Source organism: Gobio gobio, assembly GCF_949357685.1.
Source record: "Gobio gobio genome assembly, chromosome: 24".
Taxonomy (NCBI): Eukaryota; Metazoa; Chordata; class Actinopteri; order Cypriniformes; family Gobionidae; genus Gobio; species Gobio gobio.
In genome coordinates this window covers 25,351,059-25,375,062 of record NC_137120.1, presented here as the reverse complement: position 1 = coordinate 25,375,062, position 24,004 = coordinate 25,351,059, and the positions used below count along the sequence as shown (strand labels likewise).

General features: G+C 40.3%; 1 protein-coding gene across 3 annotated transcripts in view; it reads left to right on the top strand.

Moving 5' to 3' along the window:
- Positions 1-23,050, top strand: part of tp53bp2b (tumor protein p53 binding protein, 2b) — a 42,559-nt gene extending 19,509 nt beyond the window's left edge. The window contains exons 4-18 of one of the 3 annotated variants that reach the window (XM_079807154.1): positions 357-433; positions 3,520-3,621; positions 4,046-4,223; positions 7,504-7,688; positions 7,916-8,080; positions 8,189-8,366; positions 9,848-9,919; positions 10,247-10,326; positions 10,434-10,827; positions 13,358-14,115; positions 17,851-17,988; positions 18,103-18,236; positions 18,318-18,484; positions 18,576-18,775; positions 22,430-23,050. In XM_079807154.1, coding sequence (XP_079663280.1) covers positions 422-433; positions 3,520-3,621; positions 4,046-4,223; positions 7,504-7,688; positions 7,916-8,080; positions 8,189-8,366; positions 9,848-9,919; positions 10,247-10,326; positions 10,434-10,827; positions 13,358-14,115; positions 17,851-17,988; positions 18,103-18,236; positions 18,318-18,484; positions 18,576-18,775; positions 22,430-22,471 — 2,805 coding nt within the window. In that variant the 5' untranslated portion in view covers positions 357-421 and the 3' untranslated portion in view covers positions 22,472-23,050. Of the gene's footprint in view, positions 1-356; positions 434-3,519; positions 3,622-4,045; positions 4,224-7,503; positions 7,689-7,915; positions 8,081-8,188; positions 8,367-9,790; positions 9,920-10,246; positions 10,327-10,433; positions 10,828-13,357; positions 14,116-17,850; positions 17,989-18,102; positions 18,237-18,317; positions 18,485-18,575; positions 18,776-22,429 lie in introns of all 3 variants that reach the window. The other 2 variants (XM_079807153.1, XM_079807152.1) reach the window with 2 other exon arrangements.
- Positions 23,051-24,004: the final 954 nt, after the last annotated feature.

Sequence of the window (24,004 nt, the reverse complement as noted above, 5' to 3'; positions counted from 1 at the left end):
CCTGGCACAGGCAGTCATATGGAGGATAATTGAGCGCTAGTTGTTTTCCCCAGCCAAACAGTCATTATGTAATGAGGTTCACCCAAGCACAGCCACTCTTTTTTTTCAGGCTAAATCCATTATTCCTGGCCTTTATTGTGAGTGTTTGCTAAATGCTAACTGTTGAGCTTTGAGTCAAAGTCTTAATATGCACTTTTTCTCAACAAGCTGCATGATTTTAGGTATCATTCATGTTCTTTGCAAAAAAAGTTCTTGACTAGTTATCCGTCAAAGTTTAATATACATCCCTAACCCTAGTAAGTATGAGCAATAATGCTGCTAACTTTGCTAACACTGCTAACTTTCTTTTACTACAGGAGGTCACAGAGCTCCAGAGTCTCTTGCCAAGAGAAACGCAGTGAAGGGGACATTGGAGAGACACATGGAAAATGGAGTGAGTATGAATTCTCTCAAAGATTTGTTAATCTGCTAACACCCCCCCACCCCCCACGCCCCGTTAACTGTTGCTAACTCAGGCATAAATTGGAAACCTTCAGTAAAATGTGCACATAAAGTGTTAAAGGTTAAATAGATATTATTGTTACATGGGCTGGAGTGAATTATGACATTGCAAAGCATTTTTATAATTTAAAGAATTTGTTTAATTAAGCTTTAAATGTGATTTAAAAACTGAGGAGACTTTGGGAATGAGGGATCACTTATAGTTTAATCCTACACACTCAAGATACATTTAACCCTCTTAACTGTCACTTTCCCGCTAGCGGGTCACTTGGCGCTCTTTTTATTTATCGCCTTTAATTGATTTTGGTACAGCACCGTAACAAAATCTCTTAGAAACATACATTTTTGTGATTTCAACGTCAAATTTGGAACACAACTTGGTTAGACATATGGCTTTGATTTTATAGTAACTTTATAGCAAAAAAAAGTTTGTAAAATATATATGTTAATATATATATATTATCAAATAAAAAAATATTTTGTACAGTACATTTTATTTACAGTAAATTTAAAGGAACACACTATTTTTGAAAATAGGATAATTTTCCAACTCCCCTAGAGTTGAGTTTTACCGCTTTCGAATCCATTCAGCCGATCTCCGGATCTGGCAGTAGAACTTTAGCTTTAGCATAGCTTAGCATAGATCAGATATGGCTAGGAACTATACTCTCATTCCTGCGTAATAATCAATTAACTTTGCTGCCGTACTATGGGTGCAGCAGGCGCAGATGCTAACGGTCTAATCAGATTCAATGATCTATACTAAGCTATGCTAAAAGTTCTACCACCAGATCCGAAGATTGGCTGAATGAATTCGAAAACGGTAAAACTCAACTGTTTAACTCTTGGGGAGTTGGAAAATGGCCAAAAAGTGGAGTATTTTTTTTAAACTGTGTTTAATTTTTTGAAGTGCTTTCACTTTCAGGTCTATATTCCAAAGCATTCTTGAATTACAACCATTTAAGTTTGGATGTACCGGGGGTAACGGCTAAGTGGTTAAAGAAAAACAAACTGCATACAGTATAACGTATAATTGCATATGTTGCGCATTACAAGTAACTTGAGTTATGTAGTCAGATTACTTTTTCAAGTAACTGGAAAAATAACGCATTACTTATACATTTAAAACGAAATATTTGAGTTACTTCTTCAAATAAGTAACACAAGTTAACTTTGTTTTTCCATTTATTTGACTGACAGCTCTCCTGTCCCCATGTTGAGAGAAATTGGGAAGTGCAGAAGCGTTGTGTGTAAACATAATGTTTATTGTAATTCTAGACTAAATTTTAGTTTCAGTATTACTCAAAATTAATAAAAACAGTGAAATGCAATCTCAGAATATTACGCAAACCTGCAATAATTAAATATATTAAATTTCACAAATATACTTTATGTATTTAATCTTACTTTATTAACCACTTTAATGTCTTTGCTGCTGACCTATGATCCACTTCAACCATACTAATAAGCAAAAATTACTTTATATAAACCACATTTGTTCTCCCGTTCTTCTGCAATCCAGTATAGAAGCACACAGTGTTGCCAACTCTCACGAGACAAATAAGAAACCGCAGCTTCAAAAACAAGCCCAATATTATTATATTATTTATTATCATCAATATAATTTATGATCAATTATCTTTTAGCAATAAATAAGCCTGCAACATATTAAACTGAAACCTCTCGGAGTTTGAAAAGCAAAAACAGATGTGATTTTACAAAAATCATCAAATTACAATAAAGGGCACGCAATATCCTCCGATCAGCTGTCAACAGAATAGGTTTGGAGATGGAAAAAGAGAAAAAGTGACGTGAAGGCCAGTTATGGTAACCCATATTCGGAGTTAGTGCACACAATTTAGGAGCAGTGAGTAGTGAACACACGCACACACTGCAAACCGTGAAAAAGATAAGCCCTGCATCTCAATGTGCATATGCTATCTTCCCTAAATAGTATTGAAAATTACTAATGTCACGTACTATTTAGGATGGATAGTATGTATATTGGGACGCAGGCAAGCACTAAGGGAGCGCTGCAATATAGCCACATATTTATTGTAAAATAAATTCGAACCATACCATACTGTTATTATTAGTATACTTGTTTTTTTATAATAGCCTGTAATGATAAATACATTATAAAAATATTTTTTTAATTAAATTAGGTGCCTCTCCTCCCTGTTTCATATCCATCTCTGTACATCTCTGCTGGTGGCATTGTTTGTAAAAATGTATATGTCTATTTTCATCTACTAACTATTATGTGCTTTTATAACGTGACATGCCTGCATGTTGAACACGATTTTTCTTCAATGACGGGGAGAAGGAGGCGGGATGTGAGGACGAATTACTACAGCACTTGTATCGTTGCACTGAATGGCTATTAGCTGTGAGAAGACGGTGTCAGCCAATGTATTGGTCAAAACAACGACCATAAATGTAAAGAAACAAAGTTGCTTACCGGTATTATATTTTACAAAAAGCAACCACATTTTTTCAAATAAGCCCCAAAAAACGCAACCCGCGACTCGTGTTTTTTTTTTACGCAACTTGCCAAAAAAAGAAGCCCAAATTTGTGTGTTTTACGCAGACTTGGCAACTATGGAAGCACAGTTGTAAGATTTGTTTGAGTTGTGCCCTCTACTGTACAAGAGTGAATTAGCATTTAATTCAGCCTGAATCGTTTTCATTTTCACTTTTGGTGTGAAAGGGCCTGTACATTTGCCAAAAATAGAACTTTTATGTTGTTATTAAAAAACAAACAAACAAGCCCAGCCCAGGTGAGAAAAAGTAACGCAAAAGTAATGTAACAGTTACTTTGTTACTTTTTTAGGGTGTAACTCAATATTTTAATTTGTAATGCATTACTTTTAAAAGTAACTTTTCCCAAAACTGCATATACGTGACCTGACAATGTTATACCATATTTTTACTATATTAAACTCCTTGAAAACAACCTTTAAAAATGTTAAAATATAGTTGTCCTATATAAAATAGCAAACGCTGATATTCTTTTAGATGGCGGCCCCTCATATGGACATCACCCTCAGCGAGTTGCAAGAGATGGCGTCACGGCAACAACAACAGATCAACTCACAACAACAGCTCCTGGCCACAAAGGTAGCCGACTGCACCATTGACAAAAATTACTATTCTACGTTTTTTTCACAACTTAAAGGGACACTCGTTCCAATCCTGTATGACTTTCTATCTTCCATCAAACACAAAAGGATATATTTAGCAGAATGTCCAAGCTGCTCTTTTTTCCATACAATGTAAATAAATGTGGACCAAGGCTGTATGGAAAAGAACACCATCACCTGACCAAGTCATTCATGAAATGATGTCATTAAGGTTGTTTGAATAAAATGACTGCATAGTATCATTCAGTGAATGCAGTTATCATCATATTTGTCATGTTCTCCATATCCGAACTGTTTTGTCCATTATCAGCATTAATGAAAACAGTAGGCATATAGTTCTGAAACTTAATGATGTCTGAAAATGAGTTTGGCTGAGATTGTGACCTGACGCCTCCTCACAGGAACAGCGACTGCGGTTCCTGAAGCTGCAGGACCAGCGGCAGCAACAGCAGCAGGCGTCCGAGCAGGAGAAACTGCGACTGCTGCGGGAGAACGCAGAGAACCAGGAGGCCAAACTGCGCAGGGTTCGAGCTCTGAAAGGACAAGTGGAACAGAAACGCATCAGCAATAGCAAACTAGGTCAGAACCAGTAAACTCATGGGAGAAAGTGGGTTAGAAACGCTGAAAATGCATGTAACATTGACCTTCTTTGAAGGATATTGGTTCAAGGTGAAGTTTGAGGGAGAGTGTTTGGGATGCCTGTTTAAAAATAGTTGTTTTTTTGCTGTTTTGTTCGGTGCAGTGGTGTAGAAATTATGTTTTCTTAAATAAAGCAATTCAGTTAACTGAAAAAATGTTCACTAAAGAATATTATAGATTATTATTAGTGCTGTCAAATCAATTATTCGTGATTAATCGTATCTAACATAAAAGTTTTTGTAATATATATACATACACCGATCAGGCATAACATTATGACCTAATATTGTGTTGGTCCCCCTTTTGCTTTGACCCATCAAAACAGCCTTGACCCATCGAGGCATGGACTCCACTAGACCCCTGAAGGTGTGCTGTGGTATCTGGCACCAAGACATTATCAGCAGATCCTTTAAAGGGATAAAATTTCAATGCAAATAATTCTGTCATCATTTTACTCACCCTCAAGTTGTTTCAAACCTGTTTTACAAACCTTTTAACAGACCAATGGCCATCCAAAGCGCTTTACACATTGCCTCACATTCACCCATTCACACACCGACGGCGGTGTCCATGCAAGGCGCCATCCAGCTCGTCGGGAGCAGCTGGGGTTAGGTGTCTTGCTCATGGACACCTCGACACTTGGTCAAGTGGAACCGGGGATCGAACCACCAACCTTCCGGTTTGTAGACAACCTTCATGAACCACTGAACCACTGCCGCCCACCAAGGGTAAAAAAATACCTATCTGCTTTGTTACAAACATTCTTCAAAAAACTCATACAGGTTTGAAACAACTTGAGGGTGAGTAAATGAGGACAGAATTTTCATTTTTGGGTGAACTATCCCTTTAAGTCCAGTAAGTTGTGAGGTGGGGCCTCCATGGATCGGACTTGTTGAACGAGGCCACAGCCACCAGGGAATACCGTTTCCATGAAAGGGTGTACATGGTCTGCAACAGTGCTTAGAAAGGGGGCACGTGTCAAATACCCCTTTTCCACCAAGGCAGTGCTAGAGCTAGTTCAGAGCCAGAGCTAGTCCCAGTTCATAGTTAGTTCGACTGAGGAGCCTTCTAAGAACCGTTTGCTTTTCCACATGCTGAGAGCCACAACAGAGCCAGGTCTTACGTCACTGTATACGTCTCATCTTTCTCAGCAACGCTAGCGAGGCAGCGGCAGTGTTGCCAAGTCCGCGGTTTTCCCGGGGAATTGGGCTACTTCATCACTTTTGCCGCGGCTGTTTTTCATGTCCGCGGGTTGAAGCGACCCCAATTATGTGATATTTAGCCCCGGGAATGCAAATTTTAGTAGGCATCCATGCCCCAAAAAAACACATTTTACCCCCAAATGTGATTTTTACCGGGGAAGCCCCCCTGAAGCACGATTGAGCTTGTTTTGAGTAGCAATTGGGCGGGTTTTGTTGTGAAAACCTGGCAACCCTGGGCAGCGGGAAACACAAACACACCAGGCTTGTGCTGTGCAGACCGATCCACGTATGATATATTAAAAAAAAAACGCATGAGTGAATCAAAAGCATAAGGAGTCGTATGCTCTCGCTGGACTAATTATCATACGGCGATCGGTCTCTGCACAGCACCGCTGCGAACAAGCCTTCCACCAACAATGCAAACGTTGCGTTACTATTGATTCACATGGCTTTACGATCCTACATCGGCATCAAAACACAATGAAAACACAGCGAATCCAACGCATTCATGCAGTTCGCCGTAATTTGTATAGACGGAGATTACAAACGAGCAGCAGCTGTTAGCTCCATTAGCTGCTATTTCAACAATGGCGGATCTCAAGTTTGTGTTGGTCTTGTTGACCCTGCCCCCAGCACCTGACGTAATCGGTTCTTACTTCTAGCCCTGTTCTAGCCCAGCAATGTTTTGGTGCTACTTAAGAACCACTTTTCCTGGCTCGGAGCTGGGGCTTTGGGTGTGGAAACACAAAGAACCGATTTGAAACTAGGCTCTGGCTCCGATCTAGCTCTAGCACTGCCTTGGTGGAAAAGGGGTAAAAGTAACCAAAGGACCCAAGGTTTCCCAGCAGAAAGAATCTGCCTAAAGAATCACACTGTCTCCGCCGGCTTGCCTTCTTCCCATAGTGCATCCTGGTGCCATGTGTTCCCCAGGTAAGCGACGGCCACGCACTCGGCCATCCAAGTGATGTAAGAGAAAACGTGATTCATCAGACCAGGCCACCTTCTTCCATTGCTCCGTGGTCCAGTTCTGATTCTCACATGCCCACTGTTGGTGCTTTCGGCGGTGGACAGGGGTCTGCATGGGCACCCTGACTGGTCTGCGGCTATGCAGCCCCATACGCAACAAACTGAAATGCACTGTGTATTCTGACACCTTTCTATCAGAAGCATTAACTTCTTGAGCAATTTGAGCTACAGTAGCTTGTCTGTTTGATTGGACCACACGGGCCAGCCTTCGCTCCCCACATGCATCAATGAGCCTTGGCCATGACCCTGTGAGCCGGTTGAGCCATGACCCTGTCGCCGGTTCACCAATGTTCCTTTCTTGGACCACTTTTGATAGATACTGACCACTGCAGAGCGGGAACACCCCACAAGAGCTGCAGTTTTGGAGATGCTCTGACCCAGTCGTCTAGCCATCAAAATTTGGCCCTTGTCAGACTCGCTCAAATCCTCACGCTTGCCAATTTTTCCTGCTTCTAACACATCAACTTTAAGGACAAAATGTTAAAATCGAAATTAATTGATTTGAAAGCACTAATGTATTATTATTGACTTATAATATGGTTATAAAATTTATTGTTATAAATTAGTCTTATTTAAATAACGTTTTATCTATATCTTATGAAAGTATTATTTATATATATATATTTTTTTAAATAAATTATTAAAAATATGAAACTCAAAAGTTATTTTACCAAATTTTTCCGAGCCAATTGGTTTGATCAGCTAGTTAGGTTTCCCACTGATGAATTCAGATTTACTTTAATTATAATCTATATTGAGATCTATAAAGCTAGACATTTATCCATATTTTGATTAAAAAAAGTTTTAGGTAATTTGTAATTTGTTGTGGATCATTTGCCCACTAATGGAAAAGTTCATCCTGCTGTTTCTGTTATATAAAAATGCCATTAGCGGCTAAATTAATCAACATAGACAACAACAAATGTTCTTGCTTATGGGAATGAGAAGTTAATTAAAAAGTGAATTGTGAACCTAATTTTCTCACTCTGTAGTGGAGGAAATCGAGCAGATGAATGGTCTGTTCCAGCAGAAGCAGCGGGAACTGGTGGTGGCCGTCAGCAGGGTGGAGGAGTTGAGTCGACAACTGGACATGTTACGTGGCGGCAAAATGGACGTCCCACATGAGGCTGGACCGAGCTCCAGTGGAGAACTAGAGCGACTGTATAAAGAACTTCAGGTAGTTTTTTCCTCTTGGTCTACAGCTTGCAATTCACACATGCAGTGGTATTTGGACACACTTAAAGTATTGAACTATATAATAAAATATCAAACAAAGTAGTATTTATTTGAAATAAATATAGCAGGAATGCACTTTTCAGGCTTTAAATTTGTTTTTTAAATTTAGAATTCGCACCAAAATTCAAACAGTCCCTCTTTTGTTCTGGGATTTTCTCCTTTCAACAGCTGAGGAATAAATTGAATCAGGAGCAAAGTGCCAAACTCCAGCAGCAGAGAGAGAATCTAAACAAGAAGAACGTAGAAATGGCCGCCATGGACAAAAGAGTGGCTGAACTGAGAGAGAGGCTCTGGAAGAAAAAAGCAGCTCTCCAACAGAAAGAGAACTTGCCTGTGAGCACCTCTATAACTTTTATAACATTTCTTCTTCTTTTTGGACACAAATTTAGTTTGTGACGCACAGAAATACTTTCTCTCATTCTCTGTCTCTTCCGCTTCCAGCAGCCATCTGAAGGGCAGAGCTCTCAGCCCATCGGCCCTTCCAGGGTTGCCGCTGTTGGGCCATACATCCAGACCACCCCAGCTCCTCCAGTTCCTCCCAGGCAGGAGATTCTGGTGAAGCCTGCTTATCCCGACGGCACAGCCACGCTTCCCAAACCCCTCCCTAAACCGACTACAGGTGCGTTTATATATCTGCACTATACAGTATTTATATATATTAGTGCTGGGAATCGATAAAAAAACAACATTAATCGCAAGTTTTTAATATTTTATGAGTTTTTAATATTTTGATATTGTATTAATTTCAGTAACTCTCCAAATTAATGTAGCAACAATTTAAAGACAGCATATTTTAAATATGTGTTGTAATGGCATCTTTTATTAATGAAGGCCAGTATCACTGATACGTCTCTATGAAACATTAATGACATTACATTTCAGTATAACTGAAAGAGATACCAATTTCAACATTTATTAGGCTTTAAAAAAACAACTTTTAATTTAAGTGAACTTAAAACAATCTTTACATAAACCCATTATAATAAATTTTATATTTACCTATGCGCACCACTGATCTATAAATAAGTGCCACTCTTTTTCGTGGCTTATTGCACTTAAAGGTGCAGTGTGTAGTATTTATGAGGATATTTTGAAGGAAATGCAATATAATATACATAACTGTTTTCAGTGGTGTATAAAGACCTTACATAATGAACCATTATGTACCAACATTAGCCCTAAATGGACAAACTGCTCTACAGAGCGCTAGCTACTCTCTGCTGTCTCAGACGACGACATCTTTGTCCTGTGTCGGCCACCGTAGCTTCTCTATGTGCTACGAAAGGGAGGGGTGAGCGGTGGGTGGTTGCAATTCGCAACCTCACCACTAGATGCCACTAAAATTCACACAGTGCACTTTTAAAAATCAAATGCATACAAAATTGTGTCAAAATGCCCGTCTTGGCGAGTATTCAGGTCAATACAGTCCGTCTTGGAACACAAATAGTTGAGTATGTTGTTTAACAGTATATTGGATCCGTGCATAAACTCTTAAAGTGACAGCAGCCTAATAAACCTGCTGCTGTTCGTGTTAATCAAAAAAACAAAAGACAAAGAGAAAATCACTCGCTGCTGTTTTGTAACTTTAATTGTAAGCATTAATCGGCATTTATTTTTTTACAATGAAAACTATCCCGTGTTATTTTACATTTGATTACTTTAATTTCTGCAGTATTTCTTACCTACTGATAGACCCACCTGAAAAAAAAAAACAAGTTTTTATTTAATTTGTCTCTTTATTCTATTGTATTTTTTTGTGTGAATTTAGTTCAATGATTCAAATAACGCCTCCATGTGCTGTCAAAAAATCAAAAAAAAAAAAACTGTTATGGCAGCTGTTATATAAAAAAATATATGTCAGTTTTCTCTGTGGTATCGAAAATGGTATCGAATATCGATATTTTTCAAGGTACCGTATCGAAGTTGGAAATTCCAGTATTGCAACAATATACCGTCATACCTCTCCCAGCCCAAATTGTGTTTGTATCCGTCCTATTGCACCTATAACCCCTGATTCATATTTTCATATTTCACTATTTCCAGGTATTGGTTTCTTGACAAGTAAGATCTCCAAAGTGTCAGATTTGTTTTCCAACACAGAAACCAACAGCAGCACCCATGGCCACTCCTCCACCCTTCCCCGTATGACCAGCCACGGATCCCAGGAAAAAGGTACACCCCTCCTACCTTTCAAAACCTGCATTCAAACTCAAGCCATTGGTTGAGCCAGAAGTTGACATGTCAGACCGCTTAAACAAACAAAGCAATGTTTTGATAGCGCCACAGTGTTTACACTCTTCAGGAGGTCAACCACAAATGGCTTACTTGAATTTGTCTCTTCATTAAACTGGGATAAGCGAAAGTATTTAACATCCACTACACACTTCACCTTTTATATCAATTACAAAACCCTAGACAATGTGTTACTCCAGTGAGAAAGCCTAATGTTTAAATTTCAAGAGTGATGATTAAGCTGTTTTCTTGAATGTCTGTTCGTAGATCCTGAGGCAGATTTGAGACCGCCGCCATTGCCCTTACGCAAGAACCAGAGTAGTGAGGACCTCTTGAGGGATGCCCAGGTACTGCATTGAGTGCCTGAATTTTAAAGTTTTCAGATTTGCAGTAAATTAATCCCAATGCATAGGTATTATGTGGTAAACAAACACTAATGCCTCTTCAATCCTAGTCTGCAGGTAGGACGTTTGGGAAGGTTCCACCTCCTGTTCCCAGCAAGCCTAAACCTGCTCTACCAGGCCAGTCCACCTTCAGTAAAACTCCTTACAGCACGGGCACCTTCCCTGGCAAAGCCAGATCAGCCAATCAGAAACCTCCAATGCCCCTTCCATCCCACAACAACACCTTACCCCTACCTCTGCCCCCTAAACCGGACACCTTACCTGCTGCTACAGTACGTCCTTTCACATCAGATACTTTAGCTGGGAAAGAGACGTCCACCCCCACTACACTCCACAAGCCCCAGACAGTGGCGGCAAGCTCCATCTACTCCATGTACACCCAACAGAACACTCTTGGGAAGGGTTACCAAGGGCAAAGTACGCTGACCCGTTCACAGCCTCGATGTGAGTACCGTCACCACACCAGACACCCAAACAAATTTAGAGGTAATCTAGTATTAAGATAAGATAATCTCGAATTAAAGGAATGGTTCACCCAAAACCAACAATTCTGCCATCATTTACTCATCATAGACAACAGTTTGACAACAAAATGAGTGTTTATTGAGATTTGAGAGCTGTTTCAGCACAGGAGAAGAAAACAACTTAACATTTGTTTGGAGATACTGTGGTTTACACCGATCAGGCATAACATTATGACCTAATATTCCTAATATTGTGTTGGTCCCCCTTTTGCTGCCAAAACAGCCTTGTCCCGTCAAGGCATGGACTCCACTAGACCTCTTAAGGTGTGCTGTGGTATCTGGCACCGAGATGATAGCAGCAGATCCTTTAAGTCCTGTAAGTTGCTAGGTAGAGCCTCCATGGATCGGACTTGTTTGTTCAGCACATCCCACAGATGCTCGATTGGATTGAGATCTGAGGAATTTGGAGGCCAAGTTGTGCTCCTCAAACCATTCTTGAACCATTTTTGCTTTGTGGCAGGGCGCATTATCCTCCTGAAAGAGGCCACAGCCACCAGGGAATACCGTTTCCCAGGGAAAACGTCACCATCGGCACCCAGACTGGTGTTGTGCTGTGCTGTACTGTGTATTCTGACACTTTTCTATCAGAACCAGCATTAACTTCTCGTCAAATTTGAGCTACAGTAGCTCGTCTGTTTGATCGGACCACACGGGCCAGCCTTCACTCCCCACATGCATCAATGAGCCATGACCCTGTTGCCGGTTTACCACTGTTCCTTCCTTGGACCACTTTTGATAGACCACTGAAGACCAGGAACACCCCATGCAGTTTTGGAGATGCTATGACCCAGTCATCTAGCCATTGCAATTTGTCCCTTGTCAAACTTGCTCAAATCCTTACGCTTGCCCATTTTTCCTTCCTTCTGCCTAATATATCCCACCCGCTAACAAGTGCCGTGATGAAGAGATAATCAAATGTTATTCACTTCACCTCTCAGTGGTCATAATGTTATGCCTGATCGGTATACAGTAGTTGTGTAAATGACTGAAAGTCTAATAACAGGATTTTTGAGCTTAAAATAAATATATTTACTTCTTAGTCGTGATCCAAACATTGCGTCTGAGTGTTCAAAAGCTTCAGATCAGTTTAAAGTTCCTCAGGCCAGAAACAAGGATTTATTACAGCCTCTGATTTGGATATAGTATTTAAACCAAGCTGCTTAATTATTACAACAGAAAGTCTGTTGGACTTGTTTTTCACCAAATTAGATTTTGGGGAAATTCCAAATGGCATTTTGTGCCCTTGAATGACACTGCGGCAAGTGGACACTACATTGCCCTGCTACACAGTATTCATTCAATTTACAAGTGTTATTCACTTTTTTAGCACACACCAGATGGAGAGACAGTACGCAAGTTGGAATAAATTTGAATTAAAGACACAAGGAGACAGTATTTGGCACAGAAGTGTTATTTGCCACAAGCTGTACACATTTATTTTGCTTGCACATTAGCAAGGTTATGTGTGTACAGTGTGATGTGTGCTTTTAGGGTGTACCAAAATGTACATATGAGAATGTAAGTAATGCTTTATACAGTGTGAGTAGGGCTCATAGTGAAGCTCCCTTTTCACAAAGAGAAGGAAAGTAATCCTTCCTTTGTTATATAACTTTGTGGTCATTTGGTTCCAGTTTTGGTTTGCATATCTTTAAAAACTCGGAGCACATAGGCAAATTGCTCTGTTTGCAAAGGTACACATTGTGGCACGGAAACAAATGTGGCACGGAAACAAGTGTTAAATGAGGATATAGTCATAAAATTTAATATATTATCATTAGCATATACATTCAAACCAAAATGTATTCAGGCACCTTCAACATTTTCTCACATTATCACAGTTTATTCGCTTTGGTTTTCGAAAATGGTAATAAAATATGACAAGAACCCAGAGTTAAACTGTGTCAGAACAAATTCATCTTGATAATGTCAGATAACTTTGATAGAAAGGTATGTAATGGATTACAGTCAACCAATCAGCTGTTAAATTTAAGTACACAATTAGATAATACCAATTTAGGTCAACCAATTACCAAGCAATGCTTCATTTTGTTCAGTCTGTGCTGTAAAAGGTCGCATTAGCAATTAAAGAAAAAACACTTGGTCAGGTCAAATAATTTTGGTCCCAAATGTTTATCAGTTTTACTGCTAGTCTACTGTATGAAGAATCTTTGGGTATAATATGTCACAAATTACTTTATTTTGCTATCCTCACTTACATAAATGAACTATAGTGTCCTGCACCCACTAGTAAAAAATGATATCTGGTGTCTGAATTTTTGGTTTGACTGTATACTTAGTACCCTTGGATTGGTTCGATTCTAGCTCAGTAATGTACATTATGTTCTTATTTTAGTGGTCGCTCTGGAATATAAACAGCAATTGACACCCAACATGTTTATTATATTTGTTTTATTTCAAGTACCTGATCATCTCTCCTTTTCCTCTCACAGTATACGGTAAACCAGTCATCCCACCCAGTGGGGGACAGTCCCTTATTCAGGACAGCAGTCATCTTGAGAAAACTGGAGGTCTAGATGGTGACCAAGTGGACCAGGGCAACAACATGGCCCCTGCATCCTCCACTGTCGAGGGCCAGGAGGTAGAACGTGTTCCCCGGCCCCTCAGCCCAACCAAACTTCTCCCGTTCCTCTCAAATTCCCATCGGCTCCAGAGCGACGTTGACTTGGAGGCCCTGAGGAAGAGACTGCACCATGCGCCCAGACCTCTTAAAAAGCGTGGCTCTATAACAGAATCCGAGGGGCCTGGTGGACCCAACATCCAGAAGCTCCTCTACCAGAAGACCACATTGGCAGCCATGGAGACCACTATAACGCCGGCTGCCTTCTTTCAAACAGAAGGCAAGGATGGGTGCGGGCCGGTAGCTGACGAGGGCACTAGACCCCAGGAGGGACATCATGATACTACGATACCTGAGTGTGAGAGAGAGGAGGAGGAGCTGACGCCTCCACCGCTTCCACCTCGATCGCCTATACTGGATGATAGCACAATTTCTAGCACTGGACCGAAGGAACCACAGCTGAAGGAAGAACAGGAAGTCTATGGGCCGGCTGCTCCAGAGCCTTATGTTGAGGAGTACCCACCTTACCCACCACCTCCATATCCCTGCATGACAGAGCAGGAGGGACCGGGGGAGGACAGCATCAATATGAAGGCTCCGGAGGTCACAGGACAGGTCACACTACCACCGGTAGGTACTACTATATTCCCTAAAGGCACACCTATATCTATGGAGGACTAAAGGCCACTGACAGCAAATGGCAGTGACCCAAATGGCCCATGTCATTCAATTTCTGCAAGAGTTGTCGATTTAAAGGGATAGTTCACCCAAAAATGAAATTCTGTCATTAATTACTCACCCTCAAATCCGAGAGCTCTCAGGCCCCTCCATAGACAGCTATTAAATGAACACTTTCAAGGTCCAGAAAGGTATAAAAAATATATATATTTCATAAAAAATATCTTAATTTATGTTCCGATGAACGAAGGTCTTACAGGTTTGTAATGATATGAAGGTGAGTAATTAATGACAGAATTTTAATTTTTGGTTGAACTATCCCTTTAACGCTACATGAGTGACTGATATTACAATGTTGAGCTGTGTGATTTTTCTTTGTTTTAAACCCGGTAAAGCAATAGTTCACCCAAAGATGAAAATTATCCCATAATTTACTCACCCTCAAGCCATCCTATACATCAGGTCAGAGATCACCCTTTCGCCGGAACTCGACTCTCTCGTGAACGCGTGTACGGCTGTTGCTGGAAGCTAGTGATTATAGTTTGTAAAGTTTTAAATATGGATATGTTTCTTACAAAAACCCATTGCTTTGCTTCAGAAGGCCTTTATTAACCCACTGGAGTCGTTTGGATTACTTTTTTAATGGATGGATGCACTTTTTGGAACTTTAAAAACTCTACTATTCACAACAAAGCTGGGAAGTACATATTTTAATATAACTCCAATTGTGTTCGGCTGAAAGAATAGTCATATACTCCATGGATGGCTTGAGGGTGAGTAAATTATGGGATAATTTTTGGGTGACTTTTCCTTTAGGTGCAAACCCCACCGCACAAAAGTTTTGACTTCACTGATTCATTTCTCAGTTCACAAATATAATGGATGTTCATCTTTGCAACACGAATGAAGGTCTTTTTGATGAAATATGAGAGATTTCTTTCCCTTCATTGACAGCTACGCAACTACCACTTTGATGCTTCAAAAAGTTCATAAAGAGATCATAAAACTAATCCAATGATTTGAGCGATTTAGTCAATTTTCTGAAGAGACTCGATCGCTTTATATTATTACTTTCTGTCACATTTAAACATTGATTCACCTCCTGATAAAGTTGACCTCCTAGTAACCAGCCTTACAGTGACTATGCAACATCCAGTATTTTTTTTGCTGTCAATGTGAACCTTAACAGGCATGTTTTTACCAATCAAGAAACTTGAATTGATGTAGGCGTTATGATCTGTGAATATACAGCCATAAAACTAAAACATCTACTTTGTCTTGATCAGTGTTTCCCAGCGCTGATCCTGGAGTTTGCCCAACACTGCACATTTTGTATGTCTTTCTAATCAAACAGGACACAAATTAGACTCCAAGACCTCAAATGGGTGTGTCATATAAGGTAGACATCCAAAATGTAGCAGGGTTGGTCTTGATGGACGGGTCAAAATTGAATATCTTTTTTGCTGTGCTAAGGTGTGCAAGCATTTTAGCATAGTCAGGTACTGACTCAACGCTGAGCAGTCCATTACAGACGAACACTGCGCAAAAGAGCCTGACAGTATTATTTAGGGAGTCTTGGGTGACAAAAGTGTCCATAGAAGGTATATCATGGCCACAAAAGGGCATGCCTGCTGATTCATAAAATGACAATTAGGACAACCTATGGTCATTTAGCCTTTATTTGTGTGACCATGAAGTGCCCGAGACTATAGGGTGTCCAATTTGTCATCAACAAGCTGTTACATCTCCAAAATGTAGACTCAGAAAAAGACCCTTAAGAGATGAGGACGATATTTGGGATAGGTTCCTTGTCTTTATAGAAAACTCTCTAGCCATTTAGCCTACAGATTTGAGTCAAGTATGGCCACAGATAGAAAGAGGTAGAGACAAGTCAGGTCAGTAGATATTCTAAACAAACCATCCATTCTGGGCTGTTGCTTAGCAACTAGCCACACTAAGATTCCGAGCACTCCGCCGCAGATCTCATTAAACATTTAAATGGAGCAGAAGTGGCAACCAGTGACCCTCAATGGGCTTTTAATATATACGGAATGAAAGAGTGGTTCATGTCTGGCCAACACCTAGGATTATTACTTTATGTCCAAGAACTTTACCACTTAGTTTATGAAGGAATGCATAAATTACACAATATATACAGAATTTCCTTCTAGGATAGGCCTTATGCGCCAGACATCATATTTAGAATATTGTCTTTGAATGTCTGTTTTTGCGATAGCTGCGTATATTTCTGTGGCATCGCTGTCGAAGAATAATTAACTTCAAGTGGTTCATTCATAAATCAGTAAGATCTTACCTTCATGCTGTGGAAATACAAACCGGAAGAAAGAACACAACGAGTGCAGCGTTGAAAAGGGCCGGGGCTACATAAGTTCCATAGGGGCTTTCGCACTGGGTAGTTCTAGAAACTTAGTTTTAGGAACTATCCACAATGGTGGTTCCCCTGGGATTGCATTCACACAGTAGGAACTCTGAAGTGACGTAAGCTGCACTTGTTTTTGTGACTTTTATTTTGACATCATGGCGGACCTTTATTTTGATGGCGCTGAGAAAGCTAAAACCTGAGCACACAGCTCTTCCATTCTCCGTCTTCGATAGTTTATGATCTGTTTAACAGTCCTGTCGTTATTAGATAGAACTGTTACACAAAGAAAGTAGACTGTATATGAAAAAGTATTAGCGTTAGCCGTGGGGTTGATGTTCAATGTAGTTAGCTGAGCAGAAATACATAATCATGTTTCGCTTGGTCCCCTCAAAGTTGCATTGGATTTTCTCTTTAGTGTGAAGGTTGAGAGGACCATCTTTCACTGTTTTCCATGTTCATAGAGTAAATATATATGCTATAATCTGTGTTTTTACACTGCATTTTTAAAAATGACAGGTGCTGGTGTTTCGCGTCCATTCGGCCAATCAGCATTCACTTACGTCACTGGTAGTGACTATTGTGCTGGGTAGACCCTATACTCTGAAGTAGGAGCTAAATTAGTTCCCCAAAAAGGAGTTCCTAGAACTAAAATCGTTCCCAGTTCCTGCGGTGCGAAAATCTGGGTACTTCCGCCAATAGTTGACTAGTAAACTAGGAACTATGAAAAAGTTCCTTAAAGAGATCATAAAATAAATCCATATCAATTGAGTGGTTTAGTCAAAATTTTCTGAAGAGACTCGATCACTTTATATTATTGGTTCTTGCTGAAGCTCAAACATGCTGCGTAACACACAAGAATAAACCTCATTGGTTCTTGCTGAAGCTCAAATGTGCTGCGTAACGCACAAGAATGAACCTCATTGGTTCTTGTGGAAGCTCAAACGTGCTGCATAACAAGAATGAACCTCATTGGTTCTTGAAGAAGCTCAAACATGCTGCATAACACATGAGAATGAACCTCATTGGTTCTTGCTGAAGCTCAAACGTGCTGCATAACACGAGAATGAACCTCATTGGTTCTCGCACATCAAGCGAACATGCTTGAGCTTCCGTTTACCACAACTGATGTGTGCGTTGATGAATGTTGATATGTGAATAAAAGCATAAATTAAATATTTTCATCATAACGCCAACATTTTGGTATTTCCGGCAATAGTTCTAGGAGCTATGAAAAGGTTCCTCCAGTGCGAAATCCCCTTTTATAACCAAATATCTATCCATCTATCCCCTCTTGTGTTTCTTAGGGTAAAAGAACAAATCTGCGCAAAACAGGCTCGGAGCGCATCAACCACGGGATGCGTGTGCGCTTCAACCCCCTGGCCCTCCTGCTGGACTCCTCTTTAGAGGGCGAGTACGACCTTGTCCAGAGGATCATATATGAGGTGAGGAATTGGTCAAGATCGATAGCATAGTTGGTCCACCAGCAAGTAGTATAACGATTAGACATATGCATTGCAGGTTAGCATTTCAAGCATATGTCTTAATGTAATATCCAGGTGGACGACCCCAGTTTGCCCAATGATGAGGGCATCACTGCTCTGCACAATGCTGTGTGCGCTGGACACACCGAAATCGTAAAGTTCCTGGTGCAGTATGGAGTGAACGCGAATGCCGCAGACAGCGATGGATGGTGAGTGAAAAACATTTGTAAACACAGGATAATTCTGTCCATAGTTTTAATGCAGCAAATCGAAACATCTCTTTTTGTTAGGACTCCTCTGCACTGCGCTGCTTCCTGTAATAACGTGCAAGTGTGTAAGTTCCTGGTGGAATCGGGAGCTGCCGTATACGCCACAACCTACAGTGACATGCAGACGGCGGCAGACAAGTGCGAGGAGATGGAAGAAGGATACGCCCAATGCTCTCAGTTTCTCTATGGTGAGAAACCATTATGAGAAAATAGGACTTTTTATGGGTCAACTGGTAGAGTATCGCAGTAAATCTGTAGCATTAAGGTGTTTTTCCACAGGTGTGCAAGAGAAGATGGGCATCATGAACAGGGGCGTAGTTTATGCCTTGTGGGACTATGATGCTGAGAGCTCAGATGAGTTGTCCTTTAATGAAGGAGACTGCCTGACCGTCCTACGAAGAGAGGACAGCGAAGAAACAGAGTGGTGGTGGGCAAGATGTGCCGACAACGAGGGCTACATACCTCGCAATCTCCTAGGGGTAAGGAAATGCCTTTATTTTTTCGCATTTGCATTAGTGTTAATTTCGTTAACGAAATCTGTGGCAAAATTTTTTACGTGATGACCTGACTATGATGAGACGATAACGAGACTACATTAAACGATGACATAAAAAAGACGAGACTTTACAAAAAAAAAAAAAAAAAAAAAAGTACATTTGACACAGGACTAACGCCTAGGGCCCTATCATACACCCGGTGCAGTGCGACGCAAGTGTTTCTTGCTAGTTTTAGCCCGACGCAGTTATCATTTTCACATCCAGCACCACGTTTAAATGTTTTAAATACCAAATGTACTCGCGCCCATCTGTTCACCCATGGGCGTGCTGGTCTGAAAACGAGGTGTGTTCAGGCGCATTGTTGCTATTTTGAGGAACTGAAAACGACTGCGCCATTGACTAACAAAAACCTGGTCTAAAGTCAATAGTGCAGTATTTTTTGTTATTTAAAGGGCGCGTTAGTAATGTGTGCCTATGGCTGGGTGCACAACGCATTCACACTCTGCTTATTACACACACAGGGACGCGCAGCAGCACACAAACATTTTTAAATATTAAAAATAAAAGGATTCCTCTATGGAGAAGTGTTCAGTCTTTCCGCTTGCAAATTCCACCATGTAAATTGCGAATCGGCCATGGTGCCAGCGCAACAGGCTTTTAAAGAGAATGGGAGATGAGACTCTGGTTGGTTTAATGCACGTTACGCCAAAACACACCCATGACTCATTAAGGCCCCGTCCACACGAGTTTAACTATATACGTAAAAATTTTGTATCGTATCAACCTTTCATCCAGATGGATCCGGCGTTTTAGGAGCCTGAAACCGGGATTTTTTGAAACCAGGTCCCCGAGTGGATAAATCTGAAACCGACACCCTTGCGTTTTTGTGTGTACAGCCAATCCGTATATTTTGTGAAACGGTGATCTCATCACACCACGTCCCGCATGGTAAAGACTACTGCTGAATCCGAAATCGCCCCCTAAACCCTCAATCACTATTCCCTAAGTTAGTCCACTAATACAGTTCACTTGAAGGAGTGAATGAAAACGAGTGAGTGAATTCAGACAGCCATTGTGTGTATTGCGGTGCAATGTGGGATTGAATGAGTGCAATTGATAACATCCATTATGGTTTCGGACACCACTACAAATGGCTGCCCCTTCAAATAATGCCCTATTTGAGGGTATAGGGGGTAGATTTCGGATTCAGCCTAGAAGCGAAACAGCTACAGGCACTGGGCATGCGTACATCAATATTGCGTCATTTAATTACTGTATTTGCATTATTGTAAGGGTAGGTTTAGGATTGGGGTAGGTGTTAATAAAACACAATCTGGTAAGTAGCAAATGTATTTATTGTGATTTTATAATGAGATTTTGCCTCAATTCCGACCGTTGCTGTACCCCATCTAGCCACAACACTTCTTCTCCGTTTTTAGTGTACAACCCCAAATCAGAAAAAGTTGGGACAGTATGGAAAACGCCAAAAAAACAAAAGAAGTGATTTCTAAATTTACTTTGACTTGTATTTCATTGCAGACAATATGAACACAAAATATTTCATGTTTTGTCTGGTCAACTTCATGTCATTTGTAAATATGCATCCTTTCCTGTCATTCAGACCTGCAACACATTTCAAAAAAAGTTGGGACAGGAGCAATTTAGGGCTAGTAATGAGGTAAAATGGTTAAATAATGATGTGATTTGAAACAGGTGATGTCAACAGGTGATTGTAATTATGATTTGGTACAAAAGCAGCATCCAAGAAAGGTCTAATCCTTTAGGAGCAAAGATGGGCCGAGGATCGCCAGTTTGCCAACAAATACGTGAGAAAATTATTGAAATGTTTAAAAACAATGTTCCTCAAAGAAAGATAGGAAGAGATTGGGATATTTCACATTCAACAGTGCATAACATAATTAAAAGATTCAAGGAATCTGGAGGAATTTCAGTGCGTAATGGACAAGGGCGCAAGCCTAAGCTGAACAACCGTGATCTCCGATCCCTCAGGCGGAACTGCATCAAGAATCGTCATTCATCTATAAGCGATATCACCACATGGGCTCAGGACTACTTTGGCAAACCTTTGTCAAGTACCACATTACGTAGTTACATCCACAAATGCCAGTTAAAACTGTACTGTGCCAAAAGGAAGCCCTATGTTAACAATGTCCAGAAGCGCCGTCGACTTCTCTGGGCTCGGAGGCATCTGGGATGGACCATCACACAGTGGAAACGTGTACTGTGGTCAGATGAATCAGTATTTGAGGTATTTTTTGGGAGGAATGGACGCCGTGTGCTCCGGACCAAAGAAGAAAAGGATCATCCAGACTGTTCCCAGCAACAAGTCCAAAAGCCAGGGTCTGTCATGGTATGGGGTTGTGTCAGTGCCCTTGGCAAAGGTAACTTGCACTTCTGTGAAGGCACCATTAATGCTGAAAAGTACATAGAGATTTTGGAGCATAATATGCTGCCTTCAAGAAGACATCTTTTCCAGGGACGTCCATGCATATTTCAACAAGACAATGCAAAACCACATTCTGCACACATTACAAAGTCCTGGCTGCGGAGGTAGAGGGTACGGGTACTTGACTGGCCTGCCTGCAATGTGTGGCACATTTTGAAGCGCAAAATGCGACAACGAAAACCCTGTACTGTTGCCCACCTTAAGACTTGTTTGCAGGAAGAATGGGACAAAATTACACCTGAAACACGTCATCACTTGGTGTCTTCAGTCCCTAAAAGTCTTTTAAGTGTTGTGAAAAGGAATGGCAACATTACAAAGTGGTAAATGCTTTACTGTCCCAACTTTTTTTTAAATGTGTTGCAGGTCTGAATGACAGGAAAGGATGCATATTTACAAATGACATGAAGTTGACCAGACAAAACATGAAATATTTTGTGTTCATATTGTCTGCAATGAAATACAAGTCAAAGTAAATTTAGAAATCACTTCTTTTTTTTTGCGTTTTCCATACTGTCCCAACTTTTTCTGATTTGGGGTTGTATATCTGAGGCAGAATTACTGCGCCACATACTGGTCTGGCATATAAACAACATCGTTTTGAGTCGGTTTCAGTGGTTTCGTGAGAATGCAGGTATTTCTTGAGAAAATTGGATAGGGAAAGCTCTGGCTTTGTGTGGATGTGGCCTAAGAGACCATGTGCCTGACGTGCCAACCATTGTTTTCTGTCGTTAAACTAGCAAAAGTGGATTCAGATACGCCCTAAGTGCACCTGCGCCATGCGCTACAGACCATGCGCTCATATCGCTAAAATAGGGCCCTAAGAATACATTTAAAAAAAATTGCTGAGTCAATGATTATGATGCTCATTTTAAAAACTTCAAACCACAAAGTAAGGAAGGTGTACAAAACACGCAGGAAGCAATTTTTTGTAAATTATGATTGCATAAGGAATATTTCAGCACTTTTTTAACTCGATAGTTACACTACTTGACACTTAACACAAGTCATTAAATAAAACATTTTGTTGAAAATTGTATAAATGTTTTTCAAAAATGTATTAATACAATCAATACAAGTATATCTCTACAACCTTGACATTATTTTTTTTAAAGCTTTGCCTTATCTCGGACTTTTGCTACCGATTGCTGATATTTGTTTTTCCTCTGCAGCTCTACCCCAGAATCAAGCCCAGACAGAGGAGCCTTGCGTAAAATGTCCAAATCAGCACTGATGTGCCTGACGTTTCCCGAGAGGCATAATTTCAACAGTCACTTAGTTCCGCAGAGCAATTTCTGAAGATGAACTCGTCACATTTACACATTTGTGAAAAGCTATGAATAGTTTCATGTCGGTATGTTATACATGTTTGTAAGGTTAAAAGCTTTGGTAGAACAAGTAGATTTAGATGCACATTTCAAGCAGGTTCAAGCATGTATAGTTAAGTGAAGGAAGAATGAAGAATGTATGAATGGTACAGATGCATTAATAGTCATCTGAGTATTATATCTCATATGAAGGATATTTAGTGGTAGTTTTTCATCTGAAATTTTCTGTATTCACTAATGCTGATTTGTTTCACAAAGTGCAAAACAAAAAGCATTCATCTTTTGAAGGTAAAATAAGAGTTTTATATAATATTTTCTTTTTTATTTTATTCATAACGCCATGTTACATAAACCTCTTCTTATGGTGCTTGCTGCTACGCTACAACAGTGTGTTCTGTGAACAATTAACAATTTATTGCGCAAAGACAGCTTTCATTTATCATAATAAAACTTGTCAACTTCTGACTTGCTGTTTTTTCGTCTTGTCCCACACTTGGTTTCTATAGGAATGTTTTGTGGTATGATTCAAAATCATCTATATTGATTTGATATGCTGATATCAGGGTTTCTGCAGGTTTTATAAAGGTACATTTAAGATCTTTTTAAGACCAATAAATTGAAGGGGAACATAACACGGTCAATGTGTTCTCTACATGTAATGTCTAAGCACTAGTGTTGGGAACCGAGAACCGGTTCTTATGCAGAACCGAAACTGATTTTTGAAAAATACCAGAACCGCGCGAAATTCCTAAGTTTCGGTTCCGAAAACGGTTCTGGTGCAATGTGTGTGCGAAGCGCTGGAAGCGTATCCTTTCATAGCGAGTGACAGCCAGTGTTGCCAACTCCGTGATTTTCCCGCTTTCCCGTTTTCCACTGTTGCCGCGGGCTGTGTTTCATGTCCGCGGGTTGAAACGATTGTGCAATTGTGCGGGTTTTGTTGTGAAAACCTGGCAACCCTGGCTCACCTCATCATGAATATTAATTACGTTGCCTGCCGCTTCCAGGAGGGCAACGCAGTTCAGCACTGAAAGCCCTCGCGCTTCACATTTACGGTTTTGCGTCAGATATTTTCTCGTTGACCACCAGCATAGCGAAGAGAAAGTCACAAGTATGGATTCATCTCCAAAGAATGAATGATAATGAAGCAAAATGTAACACGTGAAAAGTTAATAACATGCAAAGGAGGCTGCACTAGCAATTTGACAAAACATTTGCTACAGCACAGAGTGCCACAGGGCTTATACCAGATTTATAGTGAAAGGCCTATATATATAGCCTATATATATATATATATATATATATATATATTTGTCAACCGTTGAGTCACCATGGTTTAGGTAAGCGTTTAGGCACAATTACCTTTGTAATGCTGAATTGCAATTTATTATTTACAAGTTCACTGAATAACTGAATTACTAT